The 14,622-nt window shown below is 37.7% G+C and overlaps 1 protein-coding gene across 7 annotated transcripts in view; it reads right to left on the bottom strand.

Annotated features, from left to right (window-relative positions):
- Nucleotides 1-14,622, bottom strand: part of SENP2 (SUMO specific peptidase 2) — a 31,765-nt gene that overhangs the window by 10,769 nt on the left and 6,374 nt on the right. For 5 of the 7 annotated variants that reach the window (XM_058730742.1, XM_058730745.1, XM_058730748.1 and 2 more), the window contains exons 3-11: nt 13,701-13,834; nt 13,028-13,094; nt 10,924-11,014; nt 8,007-8,175; nt 6,168-6,271; nt 4,766-4,860; nt 4,287-4,338; nt 3,210-3,276; nt 1,127-1,303 (exon numbers count right to left, since the gene is read on the bottom strand). In XM_058730742.1, the coding sequence (XP_058586725.1) occupies nt 1,127-1,303; nt 3,210-3,276; nt 4,287-4,338; nt 4,766-4,860; nt 6,168-6,271; nt 8,007-8,175; nt 10,924-11,014; nt 13,028-13,094; nt 13,701-13,834 (956 nt within the window). The remainder of the gene's footprint in view (nt 1-1,126; nt 1,304-3,209; nt 3,277-4,286; nt 4,339-4,765; nt 4,861-6,167; nt 6,272-8,006; nt 8,176-10,923; nt 11,015-13,027; nt 13,095-13,700; nt 13,835-14,622) is intronic. The other 2 variants (XM_058730749.1, XM_058730746.1) reach the window with 2 other exon arrangements.

Raw genomic sequence — 14,622 nt, 5'->3', positions numbered from 1 at the left:
ATAAAAACTGTTAGTTCAATTACTAGCTTCTGGAAACAATAATTTGGTAATAACATTTATATTTATAATTTCAATTATCTCACTACCATTTACTGAGCACTCTGAGCCAAACATGGTACCAGATGCTGAAGCACATCATTAATCCCTGCTTGTGGGGAAAGTATTATCACCATTTTACATAAGAAGTAAAGCTCAGAGGACTTAGGTTACATGTTCACCGTTATTAAGACCCCAGCCTGGAACCCAGGGGTGTCTAACTTACTAGTCTTTGCTCCTTTCACAATACTCTTAAAGTATTTTGACACTGTCCTTATTTATCTACTAAACTTTTATTTAAACATAGCAAAGTAATAAAATTAGGACCCGTAAGAGATGATACTATGCAGTTTGGAAATGAAGGAAATAAGCAAACAGGGAGAAACTGGAAAACAAGGCACTGGTCCAGCAACTGAGTCCTCACTGAATAGATGGCTTCTTTACTCTGAAGAATTACACAGATAAACGCATATTCAAGCTACTGAGACTGAATCTATAAACCGAATAGAAATTATTTTCGTTCCAGTATTTTAAGTCCTGCTTCTCCCACTACACACAATTGTGCTATTTTATGGATCTCTCCACTTGCATGTCCAATATACAGTAGGTGCTCAACAGGTACTCACTGCTTAGGACTGACTACCACCTACTAATACAACATTGGAAAATAAGCCACAATGTGGGCTCACCTTTAAAATGAGAATTTACAACTATTTTCATTTCCTTAGTTTTTCACTAATCACTTTTAAAAAATACAATGAACTCATTTCTAATGCTAAACTCATGCTATGTAACCCAAAATATTTGAAGGTTAGGGAAAAAAATCCACAAAGAACCCATTATATTCCGAGATATGTGACACATATGTCTGCTCACATTTGCTGAACATTAATCTGATCCTTTAGGTCACCTTCACAGATCACTAATGATCAATGTAACCAGTGACTGGACAGCCCTTAGGCCTGATTTGTTTCATACACTCATCCCTAGCCTGGAGAAACGCCTCAAAACAAAACATTTGTTCAAGTCTTGAATAACTGGGGCTACTTAAAAACACACCTCTTACTCTGATCAACACAAGAAATAATACCTCTGTAAGTTCAAGAAGATCATCCATCCTTTTATCCCTCTCTTTGCCCGAGCAATGTTTTTCTTTTGTCTCAAGTATTGACATTTTCCTCCTGAGTAAGCCATTGCTCCCATTGCCCAGGCGGAGTCGGGCCGACACCTCTTCGGATAGGTCAGGTTCCAGTTGATGTCCCCTCCTCTGATCAAAAAAGTTTCTATGTTCTATTGACATGTTTGATATTTACACATATAAATATACATAACATATGAAACATAAAACAGTGCCATTATCCTGAAAGAAGAGAGAAAGCAAATCTCCCAAATAAGTAAAGGAGATTTTGTGTATCTATCTCTGCGAGATGAAACAAAAAAATGTTCAAGACCTAAGGTTCACAGGACACCTCAATTACAAACCATGAAACAGAACACTCATCACTTTCCCTGGAGGCAGCAAGGAAAGTATTTTCAGCTCTCTTATGCCAGTGGAAAAATAAGACGGTTATAGGACATTCTGAAATGTTTAAAAAAAGCAAAAAAACCCAAAAGACCCATAATCCCATCACTCAGAATAAAGCATTATGATCTTTATAATAAGTAAACTTGTTCTATTTCATCTTTTAAGAAAAATAACTACTCATATAGAAAAATGTACATTTATGTACCACTTAATTTTTTGTAAAATTAACACCTATGTAAGCACCATTTGGGTCAACAAATAGAACTCTGCCAACATTCCAGAAACTCTGACAATATCCTTCCATATTGTGACCCTATGTAATGTTTAATATTAAATTTCAGTTATCTAGTAGACCGACCTTTAAAATTAAGAAACTGAGTTACAAATAGAGCTTCAGACTAGGACCACACTAGTCTCAGCATGCTTAGCCTGTACTCTTCACTCTAGCTGACTGCCAGGTATACTGGTCCTAGGAAACTAGCAGCTGGTGGCCCCTCCCCACATTCCCGGGCAGCAAAGCCTTCAGGTTCAGCAAGAATAGAAGCAAGAGATAGTTGGGTTCTTTTGTTTGTTTTGTTTTGTTTTGTTTTGTTTTTAATGTTTATTTATTTTTGAGGGAAAGAGACAGAGTGTGAGCCAGGGAGGGGCAGAGAGAGAGGGAGACACAGAATCCAAAACAGGCTCCAGGCTCAGAGGTGTCCGCACAGAGCCCAATGAGGGACTCGAACCTATGGACCACCAGATCATGACCCGAGCTGAAGGTGGATGCTTAAGCGACTGAGCCACCCAGGCGCCCCAGCAGGACGTAGTTTTTAGCCAGGTTCCAAATATGCTCCCTCTCTTTCCTCTCTCAGGCTTAGTTCCTCTCTTCTTTCAGTTTGTGCTCCATAGGTGATAAATGCTAACTCAATACAAAAGGCTTCGCTCCAAATTACTGGGGATGGGGAAGTTCTGAGACCTAGAACTTAACGAATGACTTAGCCTTCAGACTAATTCTTACAAAAAAAGTCTAATGGGAGAAGAAAAACTTGATTAAACTGGTACTTCACATAAATCAGTGTCCCAAACTCTGGCATTTCCATGTATCTAAAATGTGAAGTAATCTAAAACTTCAAGCTCGCATTTAATTTAGTAATGTATTTCTTTTGGATACAGAGTGTTTAGCAAAGCACTCTACTACTATTGTTTAAAATGTTAGTGTTGGTATGGAGATCACTGGAACACTTTTTGTTCCAATACTTACATAGAAAAACATTAAATCCAATTAAGCCTAAGACTGCTAATATTTTCAAATAAATCTGAGATCTTGACTCTGAAAAGAAATCCTGAACCTATTTTTCCTAGACACATACGGTTTTTAAAAATTCTCCAAAAGAAGCCAGGCAACACAGATAAGGGTTGGGATGGAGGCAACTTGGTCTCTCTCACAAAAAAAGGTGGCTACCATACAGAGGTAAAACCCCAGGAATTCAGAAGGAAGCCAGAAGTTGTGTATCTTCAATGCCTGCTGCTTTTTCAAAGAAAACAACAAAATTAGAAATCAAAGTAATATTTTTCATCTTTCTTACTTGTCATGAGCACCAAAACTTTAACGTGAATCAGCTGAAAGAGTAAAATGATATAAAATTGAACTAGGGTTTCCACTTACACCTTCATTTTCAAGTCTGAGTCCAACTGTCCTCTCTGTATCAGAAATTTTCCCCTTTGAACAACACCTGAGGAAAAAAATTGGGAGAGTGTAGACTGGATATATACTTTTTAATGTTTATTCATTTATTTTGAGAGAGAGAGAGAGTATAAGTGGGGAAGGGGCAGAGGAAGAGGGAGAGGGAGAATCCCAAGCAGGTTCCATGCTGTCAGCGCAGAGCACGACACTGGGCTCAAACCCACAAACCATGAGATCATGACCTAAGCCGAAATCAAGAGTCAGACACTTAGCCGACTGAGCCACCCAAGCACCTCTAGACTGGATTAATTTTAACCTGTAAATGATACACTAGTTTTAGAAATAAGACTTAATAATTTGTAAATAAAAACTGCCTTGAGTTTATATAGTCCTCTAAGCCAACAGTCAGCAAAGTTTCTGAAAAAGGATCAGATAGTAAATATTTTAGGCCTTGCAAGTCTTGTGGGTTTTTTAAGTAATCTCTATGTCCACCATAGGGCTCAAACTCACGACTCTGAGGACCCCAAGATCAAGAGCCACATGCTTTACCACTGAGCCAGCCAGGTGCCCCAAGTCTTAGAATTTTTGTCACATTTTCTCAACTTCCATCATAGCTTAAAAGCAGCCAGACAACATGTAAATGAATTAGCATGAATGTGTTCCAATAAAACTTTACTTAAAAAAATAGGCAAGTGGACCAGATTTGGACAATGGCCCATAGTCTACCCCAAACTCTGTTATCAAGGAACTATCATCCAAAATACTAAGGGCACACAGAACTGCCTTCACTGTTCTTATACTAGAGGTGCTAATGCCTAAAGATGCCTCCCACAACCATACTCTTATCCAAGTAGTACCTGCCTGCATCTCCCAACCCCTAAAGCCCAGAAGAGAAGAGCACCCTCTGAGCTAGGGTGGGCATTAGACACAATAGCTACCCGTGTACCCATATATGAGCTGAGTAGAGTTCCTAAGTCTTTAGACATAGTTATTCATAAAAATAGCTTACAAAGAAAATAATCCATCAAAAGAAAACTTAGAATGAACTGAACCATGTACCTCTTCTCACTTCTCACTGAGCATAGAGGTCCCCTTGTTTCAACAACTCTATCTGTGAAGATGACAAAGAAAAGATTGAATGTTTCCTTTAACCAACCATATAGCTAGAATTTCAACTTACGCAGTTTCCAAAGTATCAAGACATTCACTTATCATTTAGTGCCGTTAGTGAACAGCCAGTGGAGAAATATGAAGAAATTAACAAAATAAATATTAAGAAACTAACTCTAGGCTCACAAAATACTTGCTATGTTAGAAGCTAAGAATAACAATCAAGAGGTATTTTATGAATCTACTTCATCTTGAAATCGCTTTTTTACTAAAGTACTTGTACTTTGAATAAGACCAAGTCAATGCCCTGGGTCAGACAATGTTTTAAAGTTTGGTACACCATCTTTCACTAGCACATCATTTCTCAATTTCATATGCACATGAACTAAGGTCAATACATGGAGATAGGGCTAAATCTGGGAACTCACACTGTTTTGGAACAAACTGAGTTGTTTTGACTCCGTGACTTTGCTCTTCCCCCCAGCCTTTGGTCTTTAGTGTGTCCATGTGACTTCTTTGAGAGCTTAGAAACATAAAAAGTGAAGGTCAAATACAAAAGGAAAGTCCACCATAAATATTCATGATCTCCGACTGACAAGCTTCTCGAAATAGGAGTTATTGATTACCCTGTAACTTCAAAATTATGAGAGGATGCAACATAGTAACATCTGGGACTTGGATACAAGGAGTGTAATCCTGATTCTAATACCTCAGCCAAGTTACCTAACCTCCAGTTTCTCTGTAAAATTGGATGTTCTCAATCCCCAGCACCACCCTGACTAAAAAAATCTCAGTGTGGTAAAACTCAGGTTAAAAGATGAAAAATTTTAAATGATATAATGAAATGGACCCTGAAACCATACAATAAAAGCAGGACTGTAAACGGCAAAATAGTTTGAGGATTTTGCCAACATGACAAAAGCGAAAGCTCAGGAAGCATACTGCTACTTCCAACAGTGGCTAATCAAAACGGAGAAAATATTAACATTCTGCCTAAGAGAATTAAAAAAAAAAAGCTCACAGCAAAAGTTAAAATTCCTAGACAAATAATCTTCTGCTATTTGTACATTCAACAAGCTAGACAGTCCTGTGACTTTTTCACCTTCAACTTGCCGTTACATAATTTCCAGGATCTTCCCCACCCCCACCGTGTATTCTCACACCACTTGTTAGAATTATCACCTGTGCCTCAATCCTGAGCTCATATATTTTTTGTCCCTTTTTTACAGGCTAATATAAGGCCAGACATCAGCTCCTTCTGCCACTGTCATCTATTTGCCCAAAGCACTAGAATATTTAATTAACAAACAAGAAGCCTTATAAGGAAAACTTTCTATGACCTGGGGTGACTTGAATCTTGTCTCGGAAGTGGAGGACTTCCAATTGTGCAAAAATGCATTCACTAACATGCCACTGGGACTGTGTGTATATCTGACAGAGAAGCTGGGGTGGGAGGGAGAACTGGGCTGAAAAGGGGAAGGAGGGAGAAAGGGACAGAGAAAGACAAGAGATTGTGGGAAATGTGTGTGCTGGAGTGTTCGAAAAACCTCTCTGCTCAGTAAGAACCTGACTTCAACCTGTAATTCTACTTTTCTATATCAGAGTTTCAAGAGTTCATGTGAACAAAAGAGTCTAAAGCTGACAGAAAATTCTGTTTTGCAAAACCACTGCTGTGTGTCTCATTACTAGATACAACGTTCAGGCATAGAACAAGGCTAATTCTCTCAAAGCTAACCTCTTTTTTCAACAAAGCCCTTCTCACCAATCCCCTCTCCAAAAATAAGGAAAAAGATGTCTCGCAAAGCATTTATTTTGTTAGCTCATTTCTACCTGTGATAAGTTGAAGTTACAGAAGGAACAGAGTTTCCATGACCACCTTCTTTAAGTCGCTCCAATAACCTTCGGTATTTCTCCCTTTCCTCTTTCTGAACACCCTAAGTAAAAGAAAGCATGTTAGTTAAGTACTGTAACATTAAACCTATCATTACATCCTAAACAGAAACTAAGAGGTCAAATGCCGCCCACAAACGTGTTTTATTTGTCAGCATTTTTAAAATTTCTTTGAGTTCCCAACTTCATAAATCTGAAAAGAAAAATCCAAACATCTGGCCTGTTTCAAAAAACTGAATCAGCACTGTGGAGCTGTGTAGGGCTATTCTCCTTAGATGGGCCATTCACTCCAGCCCACTTCACTCATTTGTGTTACCTGCTTGACTCAGATGGCATCTAGGTTTCTGACAGCAGTTTTTTGTCAACCACAAAAAAACTCAACGGAAATAATCCAACCTGCATATTTAGAACATTCAGCTTCCACAGTGAATATGGTCTCACTAAGTCACCAATGACTTCCATGGCCAGACCCAGCAGACACTTCTTCAGCCCTCAGGTTACTCGACCACCCTCTCTGGCATCTCACCCTGCTGACCTCACCTTGCCTTCCTAGACTATACACTCCTGATTTCTTCTTATCTTCTTAGTCTCCACTGCCAGTTATTTCTCCTTCTGCCTGCCCTCAAATACAGGCAGTCTGCCTGTCATCTCTTCTCACACTACATTCTCTCCCTGAGTCATCTCTCCCTTGATTTATTGAACACCGATACACGGAAGATACAGAAACATGTCTCTAACCCTGCCTTCTTCTTATAACTCCCATCACCTATATCCAAGAGTCTACAGACAGGTCTTGCGATTTCACAGGCACTTTAAACAATGTCCCAAAACTGAAGTCATCAACTTCCCCCTACGCACACTGGGTATCTTGGTCAGTGACCAAGACTGAAATCTGAGACTCAGGCTCTTCTCTCTAGCTTTGTATTACACTTAACCAATGAAAATGTCCTTGCTGATATTACCTTCTAATATTTCTAGACTATATCCTGTGTGCACCTCATATATATTTGCTCAGTCTCATCTCTGACTTCTCACCTAAGAGGTACTGAAGCCTACTTCCATCCCTTCCTCCCTCTGCTTGCCTCTGTTGATTCACCTAGTTAGGCACAAGCTCCGAGAGGATGGGGGCAACATTTTATTCAATTTTTGAATTGAACTGAATTGAATTTGAATTGAATTGCTGACAACTAGCACAACACCTGGGCCTCAAATAAGTAATTCTTAGACAAATTGAACTAAGTGGCTCAGAAAACCATCCAGCAAATTGCACTAGGTGATGGTCCTGAGAGATGCCATGGATACACGAATAATTCTAAATTTTCCTAGAATAAGCAAAGATTTCAAGAGGGAAGTAAAAAGAAGACTGTTGATGAAGACATCATGCTAAGTACCCTGAAAAGGGAAGGAAAAAGCAGACGTGTTCACCATTTACTTCTCTTAACTAGCCACAGTTATTACACCTTATGAAAGAAACAAGTTAAAATAATTCAAACAGCAAAAAGGAATACAATCTCCTCTCTTTCTAGCATGATTCCTTTTTCTGTCCCACAGTGAAAAAGAATCTGAAAACTGACTTATATACGTATAGAAGCCTCCAGAAGTATCAGTGGTTACTTGTTTAGCATCAGACATGGTGATGGGGCCGCGCACTAAAAGGGAGACTGGGAAATTTACATCCTTTTCGTACCTTTTGAATTTTGTACTCCAGTACACATACTATTTATTCCCCTAAAAATTCATAAAATATTTTTTAAAAGAGATCAGGCTAAAACGGCTTACCTCCTCCACAGTACAGTGGGGACGCCTCAGACCCTTGCCACCCTCTTCAGAAATCATCTCTGTTACAACCTGTTCCTGAGGCTTCCAGGTTAAAGAACTTTCTGAAGGGCCTTTGCTGTGGCGACGGCCACCGGGTCTTCTACTATACCCTTCTGAGTTCAAAGTAAAACTGCGAGACAGAAAAAAAGAAAAGAAAAAGTTATCGCCAAACTGCTTAAATTGCCATCATTTAATCTCCCAAACCATCCTGTGATTAAGCTGTCTGTCCTAGGTTGAGCCTGCTCCTGGCAAACCAGAAAACTACCACTCACAACAGTTAAATCTGTCTCTAAAGTGGAGGGCACCCCAGCATTCCGCCCTGGAATGTCTGTTTGCAGCCAACAGGGCTGCCACACGGAAGCCTCTGCCTTCTTCCTCATGCTCACATGTCCAACCACAACTCTGGATTTAGCTGTGTTATTACACATACCCTCCTCAGACACTACACTCTCGCTTTAGTCACCTGCACCAGTGGCATTACTGATTCGTGTGACTCCCTGTTTACTGTGTCTATCCCACACTAAACTTCAAATTCCATGAAAACAGAGATGACATCCTTTCACCACTGTACCCTAGTACAGGACCTAAGCCAAAAGGCACTCAGTAAATATCCACTGAATGCTGAATTAATGAATGCTAAAGAAATGGAAGCCATGAAGCCCCCACCCAGTCCTTGTTGCTGGTGACAGAGCCTGCTTCTCCTGATGTCATCAGTAATGCGTCAAACTGGTATCATACCCCTCTTGATGAGATATTTTAAAGAAGATAAACCATTGATGTAGTATTTTTACAAAATGAAAAAAAACAAACAAAAAAACACTGCATAATCTTGAACAAATAATAAGTAAACATCAGACAAAATTAAAGAACGTTCTACAAAAGAAATGCCTTCTACTCTGTAAAAATATCCATGCCATCAAGGACAAAGAAAGGCTAAGGAATTGTTCCAGATTAAAGGAGATCAAAAAGCCATGAAAATTAAATGTAATACATGATCCTGCACTGAATCCTTGACCAGAAAAAAAATAATCTCTATAATGGAAAAATTTTAATGAGATTATAGAATAGTATTGTACCAATGTTAAATTTTCTGATTTTGTTAATCTGTGATTATGTAAGTGAATGTCCTCACTCTTAAGAAATAAACACGCTCGGGGCGCCTGGATGGCGCAGTCGGTTAAGCGTCCGACTTCAGCCAGGTCACGATCTCGCAGTCCGTGAGTTCGAGCCCCGCGTCAGGCTGTGGGCTGATGGCTCGGAGCCTGGAGCCTGTTTCCGATTCTGTGTCTCCCTCTCTCTGTGCCCCTCCCCCGTTCATGCTCTGTCTCTCTCTGTCCCAAAAATAAAAAAAAATAATAATAAAAAAAATAAAAAAAAATAAAAAAAAAAAAAAGAAATAAACACGCTCATGAGCTTATGATTAAAGGAGCATGAGCCTAAGACTTACTCTCAAAAGCTTCAGAAAAAAATATTAGGTATATATGACAGAGCATGATGAAGCAAATGAGGCAAAATGGTAATAACTGGTGCAAGAGGGGGAGGGGCAGAGAGAGAGGCAGAGAATCTCAAGCAGGCTCTACGATGTCAGCACAGAGCCTGACACAGGACTCAATCTCATAAACCATGAGATCATGACCTGAGCCGAAATCAAGAGTCAGATGCTCAACTGACTGAGCCACCCAGATGCCCCTATAGAGTTTTAAAATACATAAAGACAAAATACATGAAGCAAAAACTGACATAACTATATGGAAAAATAGACACATCTATAATTATAGTAGAAAACATCAACACTCCTTGGTCATCAATCCATAAAAAGGTAGGTACAAAATCAGTAAGACCCCGGTTGATGCTTATGGTAATTCTCTACAACAACAGTGTAGACTATATGCACATAATGGTAATTTTAGAGTGGAAACATATCAATCACAATTTGTACATATAATTTTGGAAGACATAGTATGCCATACAATGTCTCCTAGGAATGTGTTTACTCTGCAAGGAAATTAAATGTTGTTCTATAATAAATGTTAGCGAATATAAAAAAAAGAAGAAGAAGAAGAAAAAAGAAAATCAGTAAGACTGTAAAACATTATCAGTCAACTTGACCTAACTGGCAATCTAGAACATTCCACCTAAAAATAACAGAATACATATTCTTTTCAAGTGCACATTGAACATCATCCAGGCAGACCATATTCAGGTCATAAAACAAATGCTAACAAATTTTAAAGAACTGGAGTTATACTACAGTGTATCTCTGACAGTAACGGAATTAAATGAGAAATAACAAAATGATATTTGTACTTTCTCTCTTAACCCTACAATCAGCTATTTATTCAACAAAGTGAGAACACAGAAAGGAGAAGAAAATTACTAATAAAAACATTTCATAAAACTGATGTGTTTAGTATACGGAAACTTATCATTGTTTCTGCACTTTCTATATGTATATTATGCTTCCAAAATAAAGTTTAGGGAAAAAATTAAGTTTAGGGGAGGTGGGGGGGATGGATGAAATAGGTGATGGGGATTAAAGAGTACACTTATGACGGGGAATTGAGCAATGTGTAGAAACGTTGACTCACTCCATGGTACAGCTAAAACTAACATTAACACTGTATGTTAACTATGCTAGAATTAAAATAAAAAACTTAAAAAAATAAAGTTTAGAAGTGAGCAACAAATCTTTTTTAAAAGGTTTTCAACATCAGATGCTATAAGCATATGATGATATAGAAAGAGTAACACACACCTGAGTTCAAATCTCTCAACAGCTGTATGATATCTGGCAAATTACTAAACTCGGAGTACTTCTTAACAAGATTACATAAAAGAATAAGTTTCCATTTACAGGAAGGCAGAATTTAACACTTACCCAAAGGAAGGCAGGACTCTGCGAGGCTGATCTCGGGTTACTGTCACTCTGATCTTTGGATAGTCACTTATTCCATTAGGAGATTTATTACCTATTTTAAAAATGCATTTGTAATTGTAAAAAAAAAACAAAAAACAACAACCCAACCCAAAAACCTGTGAACAGTCTGCATTAGAAAATCTGTGAGCAGACTACATTGTAGAACTAAATACCCTATTCTTTCAAATTCTATTACTATATAGCACAGAGATCCAGTACAAATTGTAAAAAGTTGAAGGAAAAGCAATAGTGCTTAGTTTGCCTTGGACCTCAGAGAAACCGTAAAAATTCACAGGCAAGCTCTTCAAGTTTCACTTGCATCCTGGGACCATCAAGAAGCATGGGGAACTCAGTGATTACAAACTCCCTGTAATCTAATCAAATTGAGTGAGTTGTTCAAATCATTTCTTCTTCCCAAGAAAACAGAAGTTATTATTATTATTTTTAAACAGAAGTTATTTTTAAATGAAAACTTGCTATAGGCTACTACAGTTCACTGGAAGCTTCCAACACTTATGAGATGGTTACTATACCTCAAAAACAAGTAACCACACTTTCATCAGCCCCATTCACTGCTGGAGCTACTATAGAGGTGTAGAGTCTCTGAGGACTCCAAAATGTAAAGAGATTTAAAACTGAAAGTTTTTTCATTTAAGTCTGTAGCAGCAAAACTTAAACTGACCTGAATTCATTTGTTTGCAAAATCTGATTTGAACCACTGTTCAATCCTAATGGATTGTTAACAATATTCAATAAACACAACATATCTAAAATATGTAAGATTCTAATTCCCAAGCCCATCTTCAAGGGTTTCAGATAAGAGACTGTACAAGAAAGGTGCCCTAGGAATACCTGTGTTTCTCTGAGTAGGCTACACAAATACACAGAAACATAGTGTTGGTACCTCAGGCACAAGACAAAGGTATCATCCCTTCCATATGCCCAACTTAATAATAAATAACTTTTTTAATATTTTTTTTTTATGTTTATTTTATTTTTGAGAGAGAGAGCATAAGGTGGTGGGGGGTGGGGGGAGCAGGGGATCTGAAGCAGGCTCCAGGCTCTGTGTTGACAACAGAGAGCCCAATATGGGGCTCAAACTCATGAACTGTGAGATTCTGACCTGAGCTGAAGTAGGATGCTTAACTGACTGAGATACCCAGATGCCCCAAAGATAAATAACTTTTAATATTTATATATTCAAATGATACAAATAGATTATAAAATCTAATTTGTATTGCCTCTAAAATGAAAGACTGCAAAAAAAAGTATCATCTTTGTTCCAGGTCTTTGGGAACTAGATTCTCAGACTCAGGGGTATGCATTTACTCCCCTTTGCTCTTCTCTTCTACCAGAGATACTTTACTAAAAAAGTTTGAGGAGCACTACTGTAAGGTTTTTGTCATTTCCTCAATTTCTTCTATTTTTGATCTCTGAACCCACAACTTTTCTAAAAGCTTTTTTCTCTTTCTCTCAAACTTCATATGCTGTGTGACAGAGATCACAGCCATTTTCAGGAGTCTGGATTCTTCCTATTCTTCCCCATGATAGAATTTTATACAGTATGTACAATAATTACAATTCAACTTTGGGCTCCAACAATAATATGGAGATTCGTAATCCATAAAAATATGAGAACTGGAAACTTAAAGTTGCTTCCCAATCAGATGATGTTCCTCAAAGGCAGGGTTTAATTATTTTGTTATTTGTTTTATATTTTGTTATGAAAAGTTTTAATTATTGTTTTGTTATTTTGTGATTCTTGATAACTTAACGCATGCCTAGCACAGAGTAAGCTCTCAGGAAATGTTTTTATTTGTTTTTTTTTTATGAATGAACCTTGAACTAAGTCACATTAAAGACACTGATAATACAAATAGAAAACACAACCAGTAAATTCAATGACAATTCTAAAAGAAAGCTACTTCATTTTTAGAATGGTAGAGACAATATGTCTATGTTCTTATCCCAACCCAAATCAGTGTTTTCCTTTCATATTCTCAAAACTCAGAAAACAGAGGCAGAAGGAGGTAGAGGAAAGCAGAAAGATTTTTGACCACCTCACCCAGTTTCAGCATGTTGTTCCAGGATCCAGAACCTGTCAGTTCACAAGATGAAGAATTCGAAAATACCTTAAAATCAAATAGAACCACCTCTGTAGTATCTAAATTTTAGAATTTAAGTAAGTTCTTAATATAAAAAAAATCACTCTATTGGTGATTATTTTGCTAGCTCACAGAAGAGACATCATTAGTGAGACCAAAGGTTTAACTGGTGAAGACTCACAAAATTATGTACAAAATAAGAATTCTAGGTTCTTTACATATAGTACTTAAATAAGAAAAGCAGATGTATTAGTAGCTGGGCTCTTTATAAATATTTTTTAACTGCATAATTTCTTAACTTTTAAATTCTTGGCCTTTATATCAACATTAATAAAGAATGGTTCTGGGGGAAAAAAAAAAGAATGTTTTTGGAATCAATGTTTCTGGGAAAAAGTCATTCTACTCATTAATTCCTAAAAAGAGAATATTTCTTTTTTTTTTAATAAAATGTTATTTATTTAAGTAATCTCTGTATCTAACGTGGGGCTTGAACACACAACCCCAAGATCAAGAGTTGCATGCTCTCTGACTGAGCCAGCCAAACATCCCATAAAAAGAGAATATTTCTAAAATTTAACTTTAATGATGAAGTACAAAAATCATTAGCCCCAATGGAACCCTATCCCCACTGACCTCTCCTGAAGGGGCCACATTCCGTGTTCCATTACAAGCAGAAGTTACCATGGGCTTTGTGGTCAGCTGGAATGGGAATCCAAATAAGCTGGCAGCATTGTAGAGACTGGTTTTCACTTGGTGAATGAAATAATCTAGAAAATATAGTATAGATTACATACACATATAGAGTAATACACTTCTAGCAAAAAATTAAGAGTATGTCTTAGAAAGGCCTCTCTCAATCTTTATTAGAAGTCCTACTTTCAATCACTGAGATAAGACGGTAACTGTAAAAGTAATTTTTCTCCTATCTGAATAACTGAAATTCCAGCATTCCAGCATTTGGGGTTTTTTTTGTTTTGTTTTTTGAGTTGCTTTTTGGGTTTTTTTGGTTTTTTTTAAAGTAGGCTCTAGGCCCAACATGGGACTTGAACTCACAATCCCAAGTTCAAGTTCAAGAGTCGCATGCTCTATTACACTTGATCTTAGCCAAAAGGCCGAGAAGCGATTGTCGCATGCTCTATTAACTGAGCCAGCCAGGTGCCCCATAATTTTTGTTTTTCAATAAAATATCTCTTCTGGGATGCTATACAAACATGAAATTATCACTTCAGCAAATCACATACTAATTCATAAAAAAAGTCCTAAAATGACAACTTTTTAAAAATGTTTATTTAGAGACAGAGAGAGAGCATGCACAAGTGGGAGGGGGCACAAAAGAGGGAGAGAGAATCCCAAGTAGGCTCTGCGCTGTCAGCAGAGCCCTACACGGGAGCTCAATCTCAAGAACCATGAGATCATGACCTGAGCCAAATCGAGAGTTAGACACTTAACAAACTGAGCCACCCAGGCACCCATTGAAATGACCACTTTTAAGCAATGAGTTCTTCAGAATATATAAAATAAATAAGCCACAGAGATAGGGGCATAACTTAACCTG

Source organism: Neofelis nebulosa, chromosome 5 (genome assembly GCF_028018385.1).
Source record: "Neofelis nebulosa isolate mNeoNeb1 chromosome 5, mNeoNeb1.pri, whole genome shotgun sequence".
NCBI classification, from domain to species: Eukaryota; Metazoa; Chordata; class Mammalia; order Carnivora; family Felidae; genus Neofelis; species Neofelis nebulosa.
The sequence above is the reverse complement of the archived record's forward strand: the minus strand, read 5'-3'. Positions and strand labels throughout refer to the sequence as shown.